The 25697-nt window shown below is 34.0% G+C and overlaps 3 protein-coding genes across 3 annotated transcripts in view; 2 read left to right on the plus strand and 1 right to left on the minus strand.

Annotated features, from left to right (window-relative positions):
• The window catches only part of mts (protein phosphatase 2 catalytic subunit mts), a 37221-nt gene extending 31110 nt beyond the window's left edge, over window positions 1-6111 (plus strand). Inside the window, exon 5 of the mRNA XM_072539861.1 lies at window positions 1070-6111. Within this exon, the coding sequence (XP_072395962.1) occupies window positions 1070-1142 (73 nt within the window). The 3' untranslated portion in view covers window positions 1143-6111. The remainder of the gene's footprint in view (window positions 1-1069) is intronic.
• Cluap1 (clusterin associated protein 1) lies at window positions 1331-23717 on the minus strand. Its single transcript, XM_072539858.1, has 7 exons — window positions 23622-23717; window positions 15858-16054; window positions 12021-12206; window positions 9840-9935; window positions 9549-9766; window positions 7572-7855; window positions 1331-7156 (listed from the first exon to the last, which is right to left on the minus strand). Exons 1-7 carry the CDS (start codon window positions 23641-23643, stop codon window positions 6897-6899), a joined length of 1263 nt encoding a protein of 420 aa, XP_072395959.1. The 5' UTR covers window positions 23644-23717; the 3' UTR covers window positions 1331-6896.
• Window positions 23663-25697, plus strand: part of LOC140447286 (galactokinase-like) — a 45248-nt gene continuing 43213 nt past the window's right edge. The window contains exon 1 of the mRNA XM_072539860.1: window positions 23663-23804. The gene's annotated coding sequence lies outside the window, so the exon portion shown is untranslated. The remainder of the gene's footprint in view (window positions 23805-25697) is intronic.

Consider the following 25697-nt stretch of genomic DNA (forward strand, 5'->3'; position numbering starts at 1 on the left):
GAGGTCGTCTCTTTTTGACTTTAACTTTTCCATAAGCCCTTATAAGTATGAATCTTGTACATTCTTGGTAAGCATGCTTCTGAATTTGGCAAGTATTTCAGCCCTTACATCGGCATTAACTTTTTCAAAGCACTTCAACTGACAACTACAAAAACTATGTAATAATTTTATGTTTTAAAACTATCTTAACTTTAAAACTCACCAACAGTCTCCTCTTGGTTTTCTTTCAGGTACAATATTACTTTTATAATTATCATATTCTTCGCCACACAGTCTCGCTTTCTTAATAATTTCTGACTTATAATTGTCTTTTTACCTCATTTTACTTTTTTCCAAATTCAGATCATTATCGTGCCATTTATTGCAGCCATCTTGATCGTTTTGTTTACAAATGACAATTCCGCGCCGAAACAAAATCGGTCGATGACTCATGTGGTTTTCGAATCGAGACTGATGTCGTTTCTGATTAGAATGGTGAAAAGACCGATTAAAATACTACATTTGGTATTTTACAGCTACAGGAACTTAGGTTCCTTGTGGACATTGGTCAGTCCTTCTGTATGGAGTTGAAGCCTGGACATTAAAATTAAATATCATGAGATAGGTAGCTAAAAGCTACTGAAATACGGCTTTATGGCAGAATGTTTGGAATATTATGGACAGAACATATAACGAACAGTAATACAAACTATAAACTTTTAACAACGATTAAGAAAAACAAGACTTCGTACCTGGGCCAAAAAATGACAAATGCCAAACGGCTACGAATAATAATTGAAGGGAAGTTATGAGGCCAACGTGGAGTAGGTAGAAGAACAGTGTCATGACTTCGCAATATCAGAGCTTGAACGATCAACAATTACTAAGAACGACGCAGAATATAGAAGATTTTGATGTAGTGATTGCAAACTCCTAATAATGGAGTGTTCTGAAGGTTAATTTGGGTTGTTTTCTTACGTAAATCATTTTAAAAACTGAATTATTATAATTTGTTTTAAATTTTATTTTTTTTTTTTTATTTTTTATAAAAATTCTTTTTAAAATCCTCACCTTATTCTTTTGTTTTCAGCTTACAGTTTGATCCAGCACCAAGACGTGGCGAACCTCATGTTACGCGTAGAACTCCAGACTATTTCCTTTAAACATTCTTATTGATACGTTTTTTTTTTCAACTGCAATATATCATACAAAAAAATACAAAGAAGAAAGCTTAGTATAAATAATTGTATTTGTAAAACAAAATATCATATAGTCTATTGCGATGACGCGGGCGAACACCACATCCCATTCTATACTAGTACGATTATTATTATTCTTAATATTTTTATTATATTGATTCCTTTTTGATAACGATAAATAAATTGTAAGTATGTTATTGGTGTACTATTTAATTCTCGAGACTCGTCTAGCTGTGTAATTACAATTATTTACCCTTTAGAATTACGTAGGGCCCCCTTTCGATCGTTATCAAGAGGGTTTTCATTGAGACAATGGGTATGTTGCGTCGATCGCTGCGATTCTGGTTTATTTTTTTCATTTTTCATCCCCCAGTACTACTAGATTTGTATAAAAGACCAAGGGAAATGCATCCAAAACGTATTTTGCTTGTATTTGTATATATTGAAAGAATACGTGGACTGTCTACACTCCTAATTTTGCATTTAGAAATACTTTTTGTCTAACAAGCTAGAAATATATTATTCAAGCGGTAAGGGCAAATTATCAAAGGTACTTTTGAGGTCTAGACTTCTGAAACACTAGCGGCCTATTATTTGATACTGAGGATGTTATATGTGAAACACGATGCAATTATAGCAAAAACTATTATGGTTTCTTTTGTTTTTCATGATCCACATATTTGGAAGAGTTAATCAAGTTTCCGATTGTTAAATCAGTAGGTTTTAAACAACTATTTAATCCACTTAATTTAATGTATGTTTTTGATCCTTACCCCATTCTACGGCACTGTTATATCCATTACCCTATCATCAGGACTTTAGAACACCATAGTTGCAATGTTACTTAATTTCCATATCTGAAATTGCCATCCAAATGATGTTTGCCCATATAGTGGTAGACCGCCACTATGCTGCAATCAAATGCCAATGCAAGTTGCTTGTCGCAAACGAGTACTTCAATCTTTTCCTCGGTTCACCGCTCATGCCCGCTCGCTGCACGATTTTCGGTTCTTGTTGAGTTTCATCGAGGTTTTTTGACTACTTTTTCAACGTTTTAAACTCATCTTCGGAATTATGGTCTTTAACGGATAGTTAAGTCTCTAACTATGACAACTACCATAGTTACCGGATGTCAGAGATTAAATTTTTATGAGAGAAGGCAACCAGTTTAACATAGCAACCAAGAGTCGTTCATGCTGGTTGTCGAATGTACAGAGATCCTTATTCATCTCTTATCATACTGATCACATATGCTACACCAGTTTCTTATGTCTCTTAACCATGAATGTTGCTTTAACCCTGGAGCTCTTTAACCTTAACTGTACCCGTCAGAATGATGTTTAGATTATATTTGTTATTTCGTAAAATATGCCGTAAGTATGAAATCTTTCGCTGCTTAAAGAGATCTATAATTATCTTTGGACATTAGCTCTTAGGACTTTATCATTTGTTACATGGTCCGCTCATGTAATTCTAAGCAGCCTTCTGAGACACCGCATTTCGAAAGCCTCCACACGATTTAAATATCTCACTTCCGTACTTTAGGAGTGGTCATATCTAGCATTTCAAGACCCGGATTCTAAGAGTGAAGGGAAACTTCACGGCGAAGGAGGTATTTCAAATTCAATAACTGAGCTTCCATATGGGATTGTCTGCTGATTTTCATATATTTGGTTTTTGTTATACATGTTGTTCCAAGCCTGAAACAGTTCTCCAGTTACTACAGAATTTACCTGTACACAACACTTGGTAAGGTGACCTGTTCAGAAACCTTGGTCTCCATCCAAACCACTATTGACTTAGAACTATGCACTTGCCGATTATGCAAGGTTAAGAGATTTATAGGGATTACAGCTGTAAAAAGATTTAAAATCGAAAGACATAAAGCAGTATATCTGGACTTGCACTATACCTTTCCAGATACAAGTTTTCACCACACAGTGCAGAATCTTATTCAGCGCTGTGTTGTCACGTTGACTCTTTTATAAACATTGCTGATGACAAAAAAAAGTGTTGGTCGTCATACTTGACAGAAAATGGCAAATTAAGCACTAGATTAAATCAAATATTTAGTTTAGCATTCAGTAAAATCAGTTAAGCAATTTTTTAATTAATGCCGCTTCTTCAAACTGGAACTGAGTGTACTTGGATTCTTTTTATTAATAGAATCAGTTCCTGACTCGAGAAACCTCTATTAAACAAACTGGAAACAGAGAAGAACAACTTTCTATTTAAAAGGGGCTCCAAAAATAAATTTCAGCAGTTCTCTGAATGTTTTTTCTCATTCTATAGTATACTATTCCATAGAGTTGCCTTCTATTTCTTAGAAACAGGAAAATTTCCATATCGCGTAAGTCTAAAGAAGAATTACATTTTTATTTCTGTATCACCAACTATGACAGCAAAGTCACTGTGTATTAGCTACAAAAATTCGCTGTTCGTTCATTTTCATAGTTTCCTGTCCTTCATGTGTAATGAGGACATTATAATTTTCAATATAATCTGTTGACTCTAGTAATGAATACAAAATTAGGAGCAGTAGCAGAAAAACTATTTCAACTGACTCAATTTATTTTAATAATAAATCCTGGTATTTATTACGTTTGAAAACTGAACATTTTGGATGCTTTTTATCTTCGATCTTTGTAAAGAAAACGTGGAATAAAGTAAAACAATGTTAAATATTACCTAGGTATTTTAATGCATTAAATTATATACTCAATGCTTGAAGGATAATATAAAGAAGCATTTGTTTTTTTTTAATATTTTTTCTCTTCAAACTCTTTTGTGTGCGGCACATTTTTGTAGGTATCTTCGTTTGGTGGAAAAATAGAGGTGGAAATTAATAATAGGTCTATAACTCAAAGTACACTTTTTATTATAATTATTTCGTTTTTTAGTATTTAATCATATTTATCTATTTAACAGCTCTAATATTTTAATAAGGTTTTTTTATCAAATGAAGGTATCAAGTTGTAAAAAGAACCTAAAATTGTACAAATATTTCGACATTCTTGGTTGTTTTCCAAAAAAAATGTAGATGTCATTAAGATTTTATTGATCTTTGTTCCCCATATAGTTAAATTCTGGAATAATCACCTCGCCTAATTATTCCGAAAAGCTTATTTTTATTAACGTCACATTTTATTTTAAATTTCCTACTGTAAGTCTAAAACAATTATTTTTCTGTTACAAAAATTTCACAATTACAATAAAATTTAGTGAGTTAACTGCTTTTATTTTTGTAATAGTCAGAACTCGTTTCTTGTAGTTGTCATATTTCAAATATGTCAAGTGTCATTTGTCAAATGTCAGTGTGTAGGTAGTAGCAATATGAAAAACATTAATATGAATAAGGAGTGAAAGGTTAAAATAGTAATATAAAAGTATATGGGGCTTATAATATTCTAGTTATTTGCATAGTATATTCCCAACTATAGACAAAAGCACACGAAGCAATGAAACAATTGCCGACGCAAATCTGCCTGAACTTCAGATAATAAAAACTTTTCGCAGATACGCCGCTGAGTGAATGCCGCGCTTGTAACCGTTTTGCCGGAGTATATTTATGAATAGTGGAGCATACTGTGTAGGTAAAGAACAAATAAATATGATGACTGAAATCGAACTGATAAAAATAAGTAAATACATGGCTGAGTAATGGATCAGAATAGTAGAAGATGCGTGCAAGAAATATATCAACTTGCATGTGTTTCTTAAAGTTACATTTTAGTATAAGGAAATACATTTTATCATTATTACACTCATTGTCCATTTTATACGTATATCATAACCATATTTTATCGTGTATTTACGATAAATCAAAGTTGATCAGAAGAAAATTGGTACCGTTTGTATTATTTTTAATATTTTCATGCAAATTAATAAAAATTGTTACTTTTTTTACGAGAAAAAATTAAGAATGTCGATGTTGTTTTTCGTGTTGCCATTGTTTAAGTACTCGGTGTCCCTAATATTTTGTGGTATATTGTAAAACTTGTTATTAAGACACCTAATACAACGGGATAATGATAACGTTCCAATTTGTGCCAAGAGCGCTGAAATTCAAAATAAAAATTTAAACATCCTTATAACAATTTTCTGTGGCAAAAAGATTCTTTATCGAATGCCACTTACTAATTTGATACAGATCAGTAAACGATAATTTTGATTTTATTGAGTAACAATTTTTTTTCTACCTGATAAGTTAATAAATTTCTACGTCTTCGATTACGTATATAAAATTCTCAAAATATAGTGAAATATGATAAACATTTAATCATAGTATCAGATAATGGCAACGGCGCCTTTTAAAATGCGTTCTTGGCACAAATTGTGACGTTATTAATATAACAAATTGGTATGTGCGTGCAATGACAGTTGGACTTGAAAGCGAAAAGCAGCGTTGTCGGTACTTGCGGGAGTTCTTGGATTGAAAGACTTTTACACATTTTTACAGTTTCAATTCCAGCTGTCACTGTATTCACATTTATTTCTAACGTACGCTATGAGAATTATTTAAACGTATGTCGTGTATGTTTTTTACGGATTATTTCCACATCAAACTGGAGGTTAGTTGTCGGTATTTGAGTGTCAGTGTATAGCGACATTGATGGTTCTGACAAAGGAAGCAAAGGAAGAAAATTAACTTGAGACAATAGCGATTGGTGACTTTAATGTAGCTGACGTAGCTTGTTAATAAAAGACAAAAAAAACAGTTAATGCCGCTATATGGAGAGTGTAGGTGTAATCTGCATTATTTGTAAATTGTAGTCATTTGTAAAGGAGAGGGGATGTTTCAGTTGACTCTCAAAAATTGACAAACCGTTACTGGCAGAGTTGACGTCGTAGACATGCAATCTCTTTCATTTATTTCAAATTTTTTAAAGACTGCTCATTTGGCCGTTCAGTAAATAAAAAGTATTTCTAATTTTGAGAGTTTATTTTTTACACCTTTTCCTTTTCTCCCCACGCATTACCAAAATGCTTGGTTTTCATGAAGATTATAATAGGCAAAACATTAGTACGCATCTTTATGAAGTACAGTTGAACGTGGATTATTGGAAGCTAAAGACACAAAAAAAATGATTTTTCCAAACTACGGACCTCAGGTAAGCCTAATATGAGGATGTTGAATCCAATGGTGCTAAACATTTTTACAGATTATGTTCTAATTTTACATAGAAGATAAACAGGAGTCTCAAAAACTGACATGTCAAAATTGTGGCATGTTTGTTTGTATGTGAAAGTTTAAATTCAGCGTTTTTTAGACATATTTCAAATGCCTCATATTTATTGCCAAAACTCGAAATCGACATTTTTTATTATAGTTTTTGAAGATTATCGTGATTTTGACATAAATCATTTTCTCTTAATCTGTGTTCTTGTTTGTGATATTTTTAAGTTACATTTTATATATATTACATATGTATTTGTGACTTGTTACAAACAATATTTGTTAAATAAAACTCTGAAACTCTAACGCTGAAACAAATGTATGAGTTTTTGGAATGAATATTGCCCAGAAAAATGAAATAAAATATCCCATTTTTAGTATTTTAAAGTAATCGTCTAATACAATCTGATAATATTAATATATTATACATACATATTATGTATTGATACATAACAAACACAATTTGGTTGATAAGATCAATCTAGTACATTAATTGTGCCCTACGGGAACAACATATCGTCAGTTGATAATATTGTCAATTTTTAAAAGTCATCGTCGCTATCCTGTGGTTTGCTACTAGCCAGTCTACCAGAGGGCGCCCTACGCTCACCAGTAGGAGCCAATTCTAAAGCCAAAGACTCGTCGGATTGCATTAACTCTGGTTCATCTTTGTCCAAGAATATATCATCTGATTCTGAGTCAGAACTGAAGTCGAGCGAAGATTGGCTGCCTATTAGAGGAGGTTGCATGCTTCCGTATGCTTTGGTGGATTCTTTATCTTGCGTTGTCTTGTGAGGTCGAGCTAAAAGGAGAAAAGATATTAAAATCCTTTTTAATTTTTTTTAGTGTTAGCTTTTTGGGAATTTCTAGATGAGGTTTAAATGGTAATGGCAATTACTTGAGAAGTAGTAAGTGCCAATATCTTAAATGACAACGAATGAAAGTGTCTATATAGTATGAGTAAAGCAAAGAATAGAAATGTATTGGCGGGCGATGACTAATCAAAAATTCGGGAAACCATCTGCTCGAGTTTATGTCATAGGTACGGTGTTACAATATCAAGTAGGTATTATTATACTATATAAAAATATACAAAATAAAAGCGTAGTAGAAATACAAAATTAGGAATAATAAACTTGCCCAATGGTATAAAAATAAATGAAAGTTAATCAGATATTAAGTTAAATTTTGTTTGAAAGTGAAGAACAAGTACTTACTAGTAGTTGTAGCACGTGGCTGCTTCTCATGTCTGTTACTAGCACCATTTCTCTCCAAGGCAGGATCAGCCTTTTCTAGGAAAATGTCGTCCTCATCCATTTTCTCCAACGGGATTGTTTGTATATGTGGTAGTGACAAGTTGACTTGTTTTTCTATTTGCGCCATTTCGGATTCCGTGAATTGCTTTTCCAACAAATTGAGGCATCGAAGGCGTAGAGAATATTGGATGAAAAGTTCTTCCAGTTCTTTTTCTAATGCAGTAAATTCTTCCAAAAATGCTGGTCTAAAAGAAGAATAGTAAAAATATAAAATAAAGCAGGCTTTATGAATGGAATACATATTTTATGCAGAATATATATTTAATCGAGTAGGTAGTTTTATAATACTCATATAATGGGTAATATTCCACATAATTGGCTTCTCTCCCTCTCGCTCCTTCTCTCTCTCTCTCTATTTATAATGTAGTGCTGGTATCTCTTGCTAATTTTGTAAAATTAACCATAAGTTTTTTGCGTATCCTATATACGAGGATAGATTGATATTAAACTAGCCTTTGATAGATGGCGCTACTTGATACCGAATTGGTTTCGGTGTTGACATTTGCCATTCATGACATGACTTCTGTCAAAATTTTAAGTTTTAAAAACAATTAACCACGCCGGAAATGATCAATAAACTCGATGACATGAATATGGCAGATCGTCGAATTAAGCTCCGCGAGTTAATAGAGGTCCTAAACATTTCCTACGAACGCGTACACATCATTCACCATCATTTGGACATAAAAAAGCTATCCGCGCGATGGGTGCCGCGTTTGCTGACAATCGATCAAATGCAAAAACGTGTGACCACTTCGGAGACGCTTTTGGCGATGATAAGGCGCGATCCGAAGGGTTTTTTTCACCGATTTATCACCGTTGATAAAACCTGGGTGCATTATTACACACCGGAAACCAAAGAACAGTCGAAACAGTGGCGCCAACGCGGCGAAGGGCCGCCGAAGAAGGCAAAGAGTGCACATTCGACCGGCAAAGTGATGGCGACTGTTTTCTGGGATGCGAAGGGCATCATCCACATCGACTACTTGGAGAAAGGAAAAACAATCAATGGTGAGTACTACGCAGCATTATTGGTTGAACATCCACCGTATTCCCCAGATCTTGCCGCCAGCGATTTTTTTCTGTTTCCAAACCTAAAAATATGGCTCGGAGGACGCCGTTTCGCAACAAATGATGAAGTCGTCGCTGAAACTTCGACCTATTTTGAAGAGCTCGAGCAAAAGTACTATTCGGATGGGATAAAAAAATTGGAACATCGTCTTACTAAGTATATCGAGTAAAAACTTGTTTTTTCTATCAAAGGCTAGTTTTATATCAATCTACCCTCGTATATAAATATATATATATATATATATATATATATATATATATATATATATATATATATATATATATATATATATATAGAAAAGAAAAGAAATTTAATCTTTGCAGATTAGTTAAATAGTAAACTCTTAAATATTGGGGAAATCTGCAAGAAATACTCTAATGTGTATCAATTGTTTCGCCGAACGTTTTCGCCAAAGAGAATTAATTTGGCTTCTTCAGGGCTGAAATATATATATATATATATATATATATATATATATATATATATATAATATAATGTGAAGACCACTTGGAATGGATTAAAACTACTTGAGTCCTTTTGTGAATATAAATGCGCGCATTTTAAACATAAATTTAAATGACAGGGAGATTCATACAAGTCTTGCTTAGGCACAAAACACCCTGTATAGTTTAACTATGCCCACGTCATGGGCGCCAATGTGTAACCTTCGAATGACCCTTCAGAAACGGTGGCTGCCAATGGGTAATAACATAAATACCTCTGAAAGTTGGAAACCGATGTATAACAATAAAACTCACAACATTCTTTGAGACACTGAGCTAGACAAACAACAAAGGGTTACCTACCTTACTTTTTTCAAAGCTTGTAGTCTTTTCTCGTATCTTCCGATTTCTACATTTCGTTTCTCAATTTTCGTATCAAGACTGGCTTCTGTAGCAGCAACATTTTCGATGAGCTGCTTCGTGTCCAAAATTTCTTGGTTTATTGATTTTATTGCTTCTTTTATGCCGGCTTCTACCTCTGACAGCTCGAATTGGCGTGCGATGCTTTTATGTCGTGCAATCTGTACAAAAACAAATCATTTTTGTGTATAAAATTTAAAGTTCGACAGAAAAAAATATGGTTTGCGGTTTTACCTTTAAGTCTATTTCCTTTCCTAACAAGTCGTACAAACTGGCTCCAGATGTGGTTATTTCTCCAGCTAGTTGTCTCGAAAATTTAAGTTCACTAATCTTAAACATAAAACTAGTGAATGAACATGAATACTACTGAATAAATTCGTATATTGTATAGTATAACATGCAGTGTAAATATACGAATAATCCGAAAATATGTTAATAAATATTATCTGGACTACTTCTTCGGAAACAACGGTTAACAGCTGGTATGCTGCCTTTAAACCCAGTCGTGCAGACCGAAAAGCTGCTGAATACTTTGGTCGTAAAAATTTGACAGTTTATTGGAATTTTATACTTTGCAACACTGGTTCACAATGTTAGTAGTGATTCCGGGTGTCAACTGTCATCGTAATCTTAATAATGTAGCACATGTTTAGTTTAAATTATTACTGTAGAATAAAATATTTAACTAATTAAATGCAACCTCTTAGTTACAATAACTGGTGAACAAATTTTAACATGTTATGGGTGTGAAATATAAAATAAAATGACTAATGCAATTATTGTGAATGTTCCTCAGCTGACAAATGCTACAAATTTTAACAATTGGAAATTCAGAGTAACGATATCTACTACTGGAAGAAAGGCAATTGTCAGATGTATTGAAGAAAACAAAGCAAGGTAAAAGCATCATAGTGCAATGTTTAACAAACAAACACTTGGATTTAGTTAAGGATGCAAAAACTGCAGAAGAAATGATTAAAACTCTGGAAAATGTATTCGAGAGAAAAAGTCTATTTGCAAAATTAACATTAAAACGTAAATTAACATTGAAGTTGAAAAGAAATGAAAAATTAAAAGATCTCTTTCTGTTTTTCGATAGCCGTATAAGAAATTTATAAAATGCTGGTTCAAAACTAGAAGACAACAGTATGCTATTTATTACTAACATTAGCACCATACCTCAATAGCACCTTTGCAACATTTTTTGCTTTTCTGGCTACATGCATAGTTTTAAGCTGTGCCACAAGAAGCAAAATTAGGATCCATTTTACTCTTTTTTAAAACCTTTTGAAAAAATCCGCACGAGGTATCACTCTTACAGGCATTGTGGATAAAGTGCTGTAAAAGTTCAGGACTATTGGTGAAACATGTGAAACAAGATGAATGCAATTTTAATGACTTACAGTAGATCTTTCAATAATCATAATATAATATGTGTAATAATAATAATTCATCAGTAGGAAAAATTATCCACCAAGAACTAGCTGACAAACTGGGACTTCTCCAAAACCGACCATCTTCCTTATTATCAATACGTCGCTGACAGAATGCTTGAAAACCACAATTACAATCTATACTGGAACCGCACTGTGTTCACAGACCAACCAGTGGCACATAATAGACCGGATCTCATACTAGTTAATAAACTTACTAATCAAACAACACTTATTAATGTGGTGATACCTAACACCAATAATTTGCGTGTTAAATACAACGAAAAGATCGCCAAGTACAGAGATCTAGAAATACAAATTAGGAGACAATGGAGAATGGAAAGTACCCAGACAATACCTATTATTCTATCTACTACTGGTGTTATTCCCAAAAACCTCCTAGAGAACATAAAATAACTGGGTCTAAATGAACATCTCTATAAGACCATGCAGTACTCCTTGCGATGCCCAGATGTGTATGAAAATTTTTGGGAGATACTCCAGCATACCAAGTCACCTAGGGCTCGATAACACGGAAAGAGTCCCATCAGAGCTCAATCTTTTTGTTACCGAAGGTATCTGGGATGAGTGAATTTTCCCCTTAGAGGGAATGTGAGCCGTATGGCTAAATCTGAAATGTATGTGTTAGAATAATTATAGTTAGAAGAACACTATTAAATATCAAAGAAGAGATAAACACTATGAGAATCTGCGGTATAACAGTTGAAGGAAACTCAGAAGAATACATTTCATATGGAATTGACCATATAGCAATTAAAGAATTTATGGAGGTGATCATGGATATGGAGCAATAAATTTGGACAAAAGAAAGAAAAAGACAAAAATAAACACATATTTCTTGTCGTTAAATCTGTTATTGTCCCAATGGCCGTATTACTTAATCAGCAACATAAAACTGAGCTATATATTTCTAAAGTTGTTTTATTTTAATTTTTAAAAATTAAATTATCGTGTTACTTACCTTATCCGATATATCAAAATCTCTTAAATCCAGAGTAATATCGTCAATGTTTTCATCGTCACCTTGTTCCAAGTTACTGAGCAGAGCTTCGTGTAGTATTTTCGTTATTTTGAGAAGTTCCTTAATGGCGTATCCATCGGCTTGGTAGAGTCTTTTAGTATTTAAACGAATATTGCCTTTTACTGCCTAAAACACATCTTTATATATAGCTAGATCGATTAGATGTACAAACATCTCTTGTACAATTTTATCTGTAATTGTATTGCTCTAAAAGTTAAATCTATAAATAACCAAATTAGTTTTTTGAGTTGATAAATTTAACAAAAACCTATAACTTGGCAAAAAATGAAAAATAGAGTGAGAAAAACCAAAATTTTTCAAATACTATACCAGTCTTCTTCTTCTTTAAGTTCCGTCTCTGTTCCGAAGGTTGGCAATCATCAGAGACAATCAGCACTAAGGTATCGTCGACATAATGTAATATTGTTTACGGTTACTCCATTCACAATAATACCTTCCGTCGTCTTCATTAAGGCTTCCTTAAATATGTGCTCTAAATGCAAGTTAAAGAGAAAAGGCGATACTATACAGCCTTGTCTCACTCCTCTTTTTATATTTATTTAATCCGACATTTCTTGTTCAACTTTTATTCTTGCCACGATAGATTTTGCCGGTATAGATTTGTAATTATTCGTAAATCTTTATCGTCCAATCCAGCTGATTGCAATATTTCTAACATTTTGTTAGGTCCGATCTTGTCAAAAGCCTTTTCAAAATCGATTGCACAGATGGATACTATACTTGGGTATTAAACAAGGCTTCGCTCGTACCCAAGCCATTCCTAAAGTCGAATTGAGTATTGCTAATTACATCTTCATCTTCAAAACGTGACTCATCAGACGATATTTCTTTGGTACTGTGATAAATGTCGACTTAAGTCAATTAGTTGGTACTATCCCAGCGTCATCAATTCTATTAAACAGAACACACGCAGCTGTAATTCCATTTTCTCCCAAAACTTTAGTATTTCAACACTCACTTCGTCGGGGCCAAGTGTTTTCCATTTTTTGTCGTTTGTATTTTCCATGCAATCTTACTTTCTGTTATAGATGAACCTGTTATCGTTATATGGCGTTTCACTCTTTTATGTTTAAAGAACTCAGACATGTAGTTTGTCCATTAATTTAAATATTTATTGATATATAATGTTCCGTGTCCCTTTTTGTCCTCTAAACTTTGGGATAGTTGTTTCCGACAACCTCTTTTAATTTTTTGTGCAGCTGAAATATTTATATCGTGTTTCTTTTCATAAATTCTTTTTATTAAATTATTTTCTATGAAACTGTGTTTTTTGTGATGTCTTATCTTCTGTCTGATTATTGCGTGGATCCTCTGGTATTCGTTTTTATCTTTATTTTGATTTCTTCTGTCCATCCGAGAGATATGTCAGTATGGGTATTATGATGCTATTTATTTTGTTTCTATAAGTCTATAATTCTCACTTGGACAGCTACTGCTTTGTGTATAGTGGTCTTTTACATTGTGATTTATTAGGTAAATTACTTCATTTTTCCACTCAGTGAATTTGTTGAGCATTTTATAGATGACTTTCTGATATTTCTGATCTTGTTTTTATACATTACTGCATTAGTGTTTTTTTTTGGATCTACAGTTATTTTACATTGAATGGAATTACTACTATATTCTGCTGCTTCTATTTGACCGCCATGGAGGTGCCATGAGCATAGAGACTGATTAAAGTTGTCTGCTATGTATGTTGTGAGTGTTGTCTGCTATGTATAGGTTGTACAATAGAGATAATAATACGGCTACCTGCGACACTGCTGTCTCCGTGTCACCATGTTCGGATAAGACTTGTCCTATCATAAACCTGAACTTTCTGCCCGCTAGCTACGCGGAAACCGGTCTTTTATGATTCCACTGTATCCGTAGTCTTTCTGAGTATTTGTAGCGCACTTGAGTATTGAGCTCTGAATCCAAATTTAAGCTTCGAGAATTATTTCTAATCTTTTCTTTAGGTATTTCTTCGTAGGAATCTGACTTCTTTAGTAAAATCAGTTTTTTCTAGCTGGTGGTAGAATTCTTTAGGCTGTCATATATTCTGCATGTTGGACCTTGTTCTTCCAATTTATTTACACGATTTTCCTACGAATGTTATCTGTGGTTTTGGAGTTCTTGTTTGAGGGTTGATTTAGTCGATTTGCTCTGTTTTTGTCTTTCTAGTTTCTGGTTGTTCTGTATCTTTTTTGGCTCTTTTTGTTTTTTAATTAGTCTCTTTTATTCCTTGGCCAATTTCTCTAAAGCCACCCTTTTTGATATTGGGTTTTTCTTGTGTTGTGCTGTTTGTTAGAAGTGCATCTTTTGAAGTGATATTCGGGAAGTTATCTACCCCTTCGTTGATTAGCCCTTTGAATGAAAGCCACATAGTCGTCTTCTTTTTATATATTGCACGCTGATCTTCTTTCCAAGTGCCTATTTCTAGGAGTACTAAAATCTAAATTTTTCTAGTTAGATTTGTCTTAATTGTCATTAGAGGTCACTATTTAATTACGTTACAATTAAAATGTATGTCATTGTGGGCCACGCAGAATTTCTATCGTCCATTTTTGGATATAGGCCTCTTCCAACTCCTTGGATGTCATCTACCGATCTTATCCGTGGTCTTTCTCTTGGTTGTCTACCTTTGCCAGGTTCCCAATGTTGTATTGTGGCGTTCCAATGTTTGTCTTTTTGCCAAGGAGTGTGGCCTGCGAAGCAACATTTGAGTTTGGCAATTTTGGTTATGATATTCTAGACTTTTGTTTTTAATCTCATCTAGTTGTTTCTCTTTCTATCCAACAGTTATATTGCTAACATTGCTCTTTCTCTTGTGGCTAGTTTACTCATATATGACTTGGATAGGGTCCAGGTTTCCCATCCATATATCATGTACGCGTTAAGGTCTAGAAAAATCTTTCAGTTACTATAAATAAATGTTTCTCCGAAATTGGTTGACCATTCACACTGATTCTTTCAATTTGCTGTTCCTTTTTAGAGATCATCATACATTTTGTTTTCTTAATGTTGAGTAAAAGTCCATAACTCCTAAAGGGTTTCATAACTGTCAGCGAATACCACCGTGTCATCCGCGTATCTGATGTTAATGATACATTCTCCATTAATTCGAATTCCGGCTTCAATATCTTCTACTGCTTCTTGAAAGATTTCCTCAGAGTATATGTTAAACAGCAAGAGTGACAGTATGCATCCCTGTCGGACCGCATGTTTGATTTTGATATCATCGGATTCTCCTGCCTCTGTACGGATAGACGATGTTTGATTCCAGTAAAGATTGCTAATAATTCTTAGATATATCTCCATCAGCTTGTCGTGTTTTACTGTATCAAATGCTTTTTGATAATCAATTAAGTATGCATAAATATCGCAATTCACATCTTTACATCGTTGAAATAGCACTTGTATGCTAAAGAGAGCCTCGCTCGTACCCACTGCGTTCCGAAAACCAAACTGTGTACGGCTGATTTTTTCTTCGCATAGTCTATATATCCTTTGATGTATGACTTTTAGAAATAACTTTAAAATGTGGCTCATTAAGCTGATGGTCCGGAAATCATTGCAGGATACGGATTTTTTTCTTTGGTTGAGCAATAAACGTTGACTTCAGCCATGATCTTGGTATTACTCCGTTTAAAAATATGTTATTGAATATTTTTGTTAGTCGTTGAGTACTGACATAAGCTACGACATTAAATTTATGGGTTACTTATATAATAAAGTAGTAAAATTGTATCCCATTTGAATTCCAAACATACATACCATAAATTCTGCTACATTCCGTATTAATTTGACTCGGTCTTGTTCATCTTCAATTTCCAGAGGAATTTCTACATCAGGATCAAATCTTTTAGATAGCCACGTTAGAAGATCAGCTACTAATGGGAAATTGGCCGATCTAAAACTTTCCATGGATACTAAATTCGGATAACCCAGTACTCGAAGAGTTTCTATTAGATCTATAAAAATATAATAAATGTTCTGTTTAAATTTGTATATCCAATTTAGTCTAAATTATCCGTTTAAGAAGTTAGCGAAAAGTTGAGATATAACGAGAAACGGGCCATCCAAAAAAGACACAGTCTAAAGGTCGTGGCATATTATCATGCACGTTGCGTTTCCAGCCCGTAGCGTTTAGTTTCCGAAAAATATAATTTAAATGGTTTTAAATATGAACAATTCACACTGTCCGGAACGTATCGTATCAGACACCTAACGTTTCCGTTCAGTATATTCGAAAACAATATTTTACGGATGCCGACGGCTACGGAAGGGGTCGAAACCTGTTGGTACGGATAACGTGAATTAGGGGTCCGTCGTTCTCTCCTTATTGTTTATTTAGGTATTTGTTTGATTTTGATAGAGAATATTATAAGAAATAATTTTCGAGGCATGTTTTGTCATTTATGCATGCGTTTTCATTGCTTTGTGACAATTAATCACGGAAGTGATAAACAATTAGGACTTTTGCACGGAAGTGATACCTCTTTTTTGTTTAAAATACTCTGTGGTTTGATATGTTTGGCTTTGTTAAATGTAGTATTTTGTTTTTAACTAAAGGTGTAATTAAATTTAAAATATATTCAAACTGATTCCTATTCATTCTAAAATATCCATAATATTTTTCTGTCATCAATTAATTCTTTGTATAAAGTCCAGTATTAACCTTCCTTTTTCCTTTCTCTTAGCATTGGATGTACTTAAAACATTCATCGTTAAGTAGAAGAGGAATTGCACATAATTTTTGTCGCGAAAAGCGAGATCATATCAAATCTTCACCGAACCAAACTGAAACGTTCTATGTATGAAAATGGGAACGCGCAGTCCGACTGCTGGACTGGAAACGCTACGTGCCGGAAACTATACGTGCATGATAATATGCCGCGACCTTAAACCCAAACAACGAGTGATTGTATTAAGGGTAGAACTTTCGCGTCAGAGAGAATACTGTACGACAAATGGCGCAATATAACTCTAATGGCACATTACCGTGACGTATATTTTCGTCGTAAATCTTGCCTTATGCAGGATATTATGACGATAAACTATAATCTAACATTCTGATTTTGACATCACGTTACCAAGAATAACAAGTATATAAAGTTATCATTTTAATCATATTTTGAACTTTAGTAGTGGATTCTAGTAGTTTGTCCAGTCTCGAAATATTTGAGACTGGACAAACATGACTGTAGACGAATTATTCCACGTTGCAAAAGACAGAGAAGCTTTTAAAAATGTGGTCGCCAACCTCCGTTAATGGGGACGGCATAGGAAGAAGAAGAAGTGGATTCTAGCACTGCGTTATGCGGTAATATTGACTGACGTTATTTAGTTGTACAGTTGCACTTATCAGTTGCACAATATTATCATATTTTTACTTATTTTGATGATTTTATTATTAATTATTCTAGTTGTATTATTTTTAATATTTTAACCACTTCTTGTATTTATTTTTTTTTAGTAGACATAATTTAGTGCCAAATAACTTTGTGCCAAAGAAAAATCAGCCAGTGAAGGATAGCAATGACAGTAGTGAAGACTCTGATTCGGAATGTATTCATTGCAATGAACCTTATAGTCAGAACAAGAAGGAAGAGGGCTTCATAAAGTGTCAGCAATGCAATAAATGGGTACATGATGTATTTGCTGGTGTGAAATAAGACGAAAATATGTTTCTATGCGAATTTTGTAAATACTAACTCATAGTCCCATTTGTCCCGCACACTGCACCGGACGCCATTTTCACATTCATTTGTAGTTTTTTTTTTAAACGTGTTACTTTCTTTTGTATTTTTTTAAGCATTATAATAAAAAATATTCCAAACCATGGTTAGGGTGTTGTTTTCATTACCTATTAAGGTTTTACAGATGAAAATAAAAAAGTTTTAGGTGGTCCTTTTTGCCCCTGTCGCCCCTACTTTTGAGTAAACATTTATTCGGTATTTTAATAATAACTATTGTCAGACGTTTCCTGATGTACCTACTAGCAGTATAAATATGCTTTGAATATCAAATTGTATTGTTTTTTTACAGTGGCGCCAATAATGGAACTTCAGCTAAACTAAATATGGAAATAAGTTGAAAATTGGGTTCGTCTACTCAACGTTTCTTAAACTGTGTTTTGCGGAACCGCAGGGTTCCGTGAGGATAATTCAGGGTAACTAGTCACTTGCCAATGTGTCTTATAAATAAATTGATTGAAAGTTACTGATAGTGATTTTGTTTATTGATAAACTTTATTGGTTCGAAATTCTTTATTCGAAAGTATGACGAACTTTCAAAAATAAAAACAGTTATGGTTCAAACCACAAAAACGGTGAACGAAAAAGCAACTGAAGCTTCTTTCTTAGTGAGCTATTTGATAGCTAAGCGTGTGAAGCATACTCAATTGCGAAAAATTTTATTAAACCTTCATGTATGGTTAGGTGAAAAATCTTCAAAAGAAATGGCTAAGATTCCACTTCGCCTCAAATCATGCAAATCTTTATTACAAATGGATGAATCATCCGATGTAGCTGGACTCGCAATATTAATTGTAATCGTTAAAAATCAGCACGAAAACGAATTATTGGAAGATCTTCTTTTATGTAAATCTCTACCAACACGTACTGCTGGAGTCGAAATATTTGGTCTTTTAAATTCTTTTCTTGAAGAGAATAAAATACCATGGGAAAACTGTGTTGATATCTGTACCGATGGAGCAAAGGCCATGACTCAAGGACACTAAACCGTTCTTGGCCATGACTGACGTAATTAATGGGGCTGTACAGCTTATTAAAAATATAAATAAAAACTGTTCTAGTAGCCACTGCAAAATCCATAGGCAGGTACTTGCTGCTAAAAAATTATCCCCCCGTTATAAGAGTGCTCTTGATGAGATTATAAAAATTATTAACCTCGGCCGCTAAATAATCGTTTATTTAAAATATGTTGCGAGGAGATTGAAAGTGTACATACATTTCTTTTTTTACACACTGAAGTCAGATGGCTATCTCGAGGAATGATAGTAACCCGTCTTCTTGAGTTAAGGGACGAGGTGCGTGCTTTTTTTAGAACACAATTTTGAACTGAAATGTCGATTATTCGATACTAATTGGTTACTTCAAATTACTTATTTAAGCGACATTTTTGCAAAAATAAATGAACTAATTTAATCCTCCAGGGCAAACAAGTAAATTTATTTATTGCCCACGAAAAATTCTTGCTTTCAAGAAAACAAAATGACTTTTGGACAATATGTATGCGCTCTAACGAGTTCGATTGTTTCCCAACAATAAAATGCTTTTTAGAAGAAGAAGAAGGGGTTGAAATGTCAGAGGCATTTATTGAAGAAATTATTCAACATCTGAAAGGATTGATTTAAGCTTTTGACAAGTATTTTCCAAAAGAACAGCAGATTAAATATCAAACTGAATTGTGGATAAAAAAACCATTTTTATTTTTAATGCACGACCTTCCACCATGTCGACAGGAGAATACGACACTTTTATTGAAATGACATCTGATTCATCATTGCAAAATAAATTTAAATTATGCCATTAACGGAATTGTGGTGCAGTATAAAAGATGAATATCCTCAATTATCGCAAAAGGCAGTGTTGGTGCTTTTACCATTTGTAACCACATTTTGTGCGAAACGGGATTTTCAGTTTATTTGTCAACAAAAACTACATACCGGAAGAGACTTGATGCCGAACCTGACATGAGAATGCAACTTTCATCAATTAAGCCTAATATTAAGTATATTTGTGGTAATAAAAAGCAATATCACTCATCCCATTAAAATTAAATTTTAAAATTTAATTTAAGTGGGATTTAAGTTAAGTTCTTTTAAGAAATTTTATGTAAATTAATTACTTTTTGAAGAATCACTTTTAATTACTTTTTTTGTCATTTTTGTTGAAAATAATTAATCTAGAGATGAGGTTGATCAACTGCTTAATATTCCCAATACTGACCTACGGATGAGAATCCTGGACCTTGAGACAAACGTAAAGAAGAAAGATAGACGCCCCTGAAATGTTCGGTGGGAGACGAATATTAGGAACTCCTTGGATTGGACCGACCGTAGAACAAATAATTTAATTTTAAGAGAGCTAAAAGTTAGCCAACGACTTTCCAGTAAAGTACATCTCCAACAATTAAAGTACTTTGTACATGTTTGAGAGCAAACACAGAAAACATGGAAGGACTCATTATACAAGGAAAGGTAGAAAGCCGAAGATCACGAGGAAGATCCTCAACTAGATGGATGCAAAAGACACTACGCATGAGTTAAAAGAAATGACCAGAGACAGAGATCTTTGGAGACGGACAATACACGACATCACGTCAACCACTACACTCCCTCCGGGAGATCAGGATTGGATTGAAGAGAGAGATTGAGACAAACCAGGGGTTCCACAATAAAAGTCACTACTAAAAAAGGTTCCATTTATCAAAAAGATTAAGAAATCCTGGTCTAATCTATAGAATCAACAATACATGTCTACGAAAACAGACAAACAGTCGCAGGAACTTTTGACGATGATACCGTCATATTAAATAAACATTAATGATGCCAACGTCCGACTTAACTTCACTCTGTGATTTAATGAGAATCCTAAAGAGAAATAAATAGAATTTAAAAGAGACATTACCAGTGGTTGGCTGTATACCAAAAGCCATGGTAATGCCAAAGTTGGCAAAGGACAAAGTGGAAATTTAGTGGGATCCTTTGGTCTAGGGGAACGAAATGAACGCGGAGACCGTTTGATTGAATTTGCAACTGAAGAACAGCTCGTAGTGACAAACACCTTTTATGATCTTCCTCCAAGACGACTATATACGTGGAAATCTCCCCAGGATACTCCAGATCACACAGTACGAAATCAAATAGACTATATTCTTATTAACAAGCGATTTAGAAACTCTATAACATCTGTTAAAGCGTACCCGGGATCCGACATAAATTCGGACCACAGTCCACTTATCGCCAAAATGAAACTTAGTTTAAAGAAAGTTCAAAGACCAAAAATTATGAAGTACGATATTAACCAACTGAAAAATAAAACAGTAAAGGAAAAGGTACAAAAACGCCTAAAAGAAAAAACGTGGGCTCGTACAGAAAAACCATGGGCCCGTACAGAAACAGATAACACAGATGTAGAACTAGAAAATTTGCACAAAGTAAGTCAAGAAATAACAGAGAAATACTTAAAACCTGAAAGAACAAATAAAAAGGAATGGATGACGGAGGAGATTCTATGTATGATGGAAGACAGAAGAAACGCTAAAGATAATAAGAATTACTACAACAACATAAATAACGAAATAAAAAGGGCTATTAAAATAGCAAAAGAAAATTGGTTTAGCTCGAAGTGTATAGAGATTGAGTCATTACAACAAAAACATGATTCATTTAACCTCCATAAAAAGATTAAAGAAGCGGCAGGCTTATATAAACACAAGAACACTGGATTCCTCACAGATAATCAGGGAAACATAGTACTGGAAATAGAGCATAAAAGAGATATTTGGATTAAATACGTAGAAAAAACTTTTTAAGATATACGAAGTAACACTGGTATTACAACAAACACCAATTGCGAATCTGGACCACCATTTACAGTCGAAGAAGTAAAATATGCCATCAAAAGCACCAAAGATGGTAAAGCAGTAGGCCCTGATAATTTTCACTCAGAATTCTTAAAACTTATGGACTATGATGGCATAAAATGGTTGACAAATATATTTAACAGTATATATGATACGGGCGTGGTTCCCCAAGAGTGGTTAGTGTCAACTTTTATAAATCTTCCAAAAAAACCCAATTCGAGAAAGTGCGAAGACTATAGAATTATAAGCCTTATGAGCCATTTACTTAAAACATTTCTAAAGGTCATTCACAAAAGAATATATACAAAATGTGAGGAACAACTAACAAGAACACAATTCGGATTTCGTGATGCTCTGGGAACACGGGAGGCCCTTTTTGCTGTACAGGTGCTATTTCAGAGATGCAGGGATGTGAATTGTGACATATACGTATGCTTTATAGATTACCAGAAGGCATTTGACAGAGTAAAACATGACAAATTAATGACTCTAATGCAAGAAATTGGAATTGACAACAAAGATCTTAGAATTATCAGAAACATTTACTACAATCAAACGGCCAAAATCAAAATAGAAGACCAGTTAACTGATAAAATTGTAATAGAACGTGGAGTACGACAGGGCTGTATTTTGTCTCCATTGTTGTTCAACATTTATTCTGAATGGGTATTTAAGGAAGCTTTAGACGGTTGTGCGAAAGGAATACTAATAAACGGTGAATGGTTGAATAACATTAGATATGCAGATGACACTATAGTTTTTGCCGATAATCTGAATGACTTACAGATATTAACAAATCGCATAACAGAAGTCAGCAACAGATACGGACTAGATCTTAACATAAAGAAAACCAAATTTATGACAATTAGTAAAAAACCAATACTAAACGCTCAACTTACAATCAACCAACAGAATATCGAAAGAGTCGAGCAATATACATATCTAGGCACCAATTTAAATAGCCAATGGGACCACTCAACAGAAATTAAACAGCGAATAATAAAAGCAAAAGCAGCATTCGTTAGAATGAGAACCATTTTCAACAGTCGAGACATATCATTAAAAACAAAATGCCGTCTATTGAACTGCTACATATTCACAGTTCTGCTCTACGGAATGGAAGCATGGACACTGACTGTTGCATCTATGAATCGGCTCGAAGCTTTCGAAATGTGGTGTTATAGGCGCATCTTACGTATATCCTGGGTTGACAGAGTTACTAATGTGGAGGTCCTGCGTAGAATGGGGAAAGAATGTGAAATTCTCATGACCGTCAAAACTAAAAAGTTGGAATATCTAGGACATGTAATGAGAAATCAAGAACGTTACGGCCTTCTCCAGCTGATTCTCCAAGGGAAAGTAAATGGTAAGAGAGGACCGGGAAGAAGACGCATTTCCTGGCTTCAAAATTTACGAAAGTGGTATAACACGACTACCACTGAACTGTTCCGCGCTGCAATAAATAAAGTAAAGATAGCCGTGATGATCGCCAACATCCGGAACGGATAGGCAAGAAGAAGAAGGCTGTATACCATAGTTCAAAAAAACATTACAATAAAGTAAAAACTTCTCTTGTATAATGATATAAAAATTTTTTTTATAAAATTATCCAAAATGGATTTAAAACATTTTCAGAATGTTTTCAATCCTATCAGATTATCCTCAGTGAAAAACATCTATATTATGGTATTTAAAACTAGCCACGTGATGAGACCAGATGACTCTAAATTACATAATTTGAGTAACTAACATTGTAATTAATAAGACACTAGGCGACTAGGTCGATGATAATCACCTTAATAAAGCCGACTTAAATGGAATAAAAATGTGTGAACTACGCCTATGGTAAAGGTTCATTAAAATTAATTGAAACCCACTAAAACCTTATGATAACAATTTAAAGAACGCTATTTAATGAAAACTTACTGCGAATATCTCGGAACGACATTTTTATTGTTTATAAGTGTAAAATAACCCAAACCACAATGTGAGACGTGTCACTTGCAATGTATTTACTGTTTCAAAGATAGTTTACATACAAACATTGGTTGCTCAGCAACGTTCCCAGTTGACAGTGTCGCATTTGGATAATTCAAAACACATAAATTTGTAAGTTTTCTTTTGCTTATATACGTTTATTGAGCAAGGCTCAAATTTTGTAAAACTTGCTCTTTAAAAATACAACTTAAAGTAATATTAAGGGAATAGAATTGCCGATTGATAGAATAGAACTTAAACTTAGTGAAGTAATTTGTCTTAGAACGTTAGAAGTTCTACTGCTTTTCGTAGTTCGCATACTGAGCTGTATCATATTTCACAAATTTGTTCCTGGAATTGTTCAAATCCTGCTTGAATAATCTGTTGTATTTGTTTTAAATATGACTTCGTTATTTTGGGGCAAATAATTACATCAATACCAGGTTAATTGTCAAAATATTGATATTCAGTTAACTATTTTTTATCTTCTATTATATATTACTATATAATGCAGTTTTAAATCTGTTTTTAATATGAATAAAAACTAACATTGTATTGTAGAACATATGCATTGTACCTAGAGCAGCCATGACTTAAAATATTTTTCTTGGTAGGGGAAGGGTGGGCATAGTGGCCACTGCAAGCATAATGGTCACTGGTTGTTACTGCATTGCACGTCAACTCTTTCATTTGAACGTCATCTTAGTCTGTTCATTTGTTTAAAAGTTATTGAAAATGTTCGTGTTTTTCAACATCCTGATATAAGGTAAGTGTATTTAATTAATTATTACAACCAAACTTTCATTCATATTACAGGCAAATGATAGTAACGTCTTAAAAGAGGTGTATTTAGGCTACAAAACGATGTGTCTGTGCAACGACTTGCTCGATTCGTTTAGCCGGTAGTGTGGCATTTATATAATGGCGGCGAAAAGGGCAAACTGTGGCCACTATGCCCTACATAAAGTAAAATATATTTTCATTGAAAAATAATAATATTGTATGTTGTTTACAAAACTATTGTATTATAGACTAGTCATTATATTCCAAGATCACTTATTGTACTAACATTACTGTATTCGATTACTGTAGCTTTATTTAAGGTGAAAACGCCGTGTTACTTTCATATTTTAATGCAATTTAACATGTAATCAGTTGCATGTATCAAACGGCTGCTAAAACTTACAATGTGCCTAGGAACACACTAAAAATCAAGACGCCACTGACAATAAAAAAGTATTAGGCCAATTTCGAGCTGTTTTCAACGAAGAACAAGAACAGCAGTTGGTAAATTATCTATTGGAGATGGAGGTATGGAGGTCTTTTTTAAAATTACTGTAGCTGCATTGCGCAGCCTTGTTTACCAAGTGGCTGAACGGAATAACATCCCCCATGGTTTCAATGTGCTGAGAGGCGAAAGATATGAATTACTTCAAGTTATACTGGAAGGAAAAGTACAGGGCAAAAGATCAGTAGGAAGACGCCAGAACTCGTGGCTGAAAGACCTGAGGAGATGGTTCGACCGCTCATCCGCAGAGATCTTTCGCGCAGCAGTTTCCAAAACTACAATTGCCATTTGGATCGCCAACCTTCGAAAGGAGACGGCGCAATGAGAAGAAGAAGATGGTTTCAATAAAGAAACGAAATTAGCAGGAAAAGATTGAGGCGAGGAAAAGAAAACCTGAGGCGACTTCAGCAGCAAGGGTGCAAGCATTTACCAAAACGAATGTAACCAAGTTTTTTGACATTTTGGATGATGTTCAAAAACATCACTTGTATCCTTCTCATAGGGTTTACAATGTTGATGAAACTGGACTTATGACGGTTTTTTTTGGTCTAAAAGGGCGACGGCAAGTTGGATCTCATATTTGATTCCACCCATACAAAAAATCTAGATTTCATTGAAAGGGCTAGAGAAAATCACACAACTGTAGTTTGCATCCCCCCCCCTGTAGTCATAAGCTGCAGCCACTCGACGTTTCTTTCATGGGGCCCTTCAATACTTATTATGTCCAAGCGATCGAG

The sequence above is a fragment of the Diabrotica undecimpunctata genome, chromosome 8, assembly GCF_040954645.1.
Source record: "Diabrotica undecimpunctata isolate CICGRU chromosome 8, icDiaUnde3, whole genome shotgun sequence".
Lineage (NCBI taxonomy): Eukaryota > Metazoa > Arthropoda > Insecta > Coleoptera > Chrysomelidae > Diabrotica > Diabrotica undecimpunctata.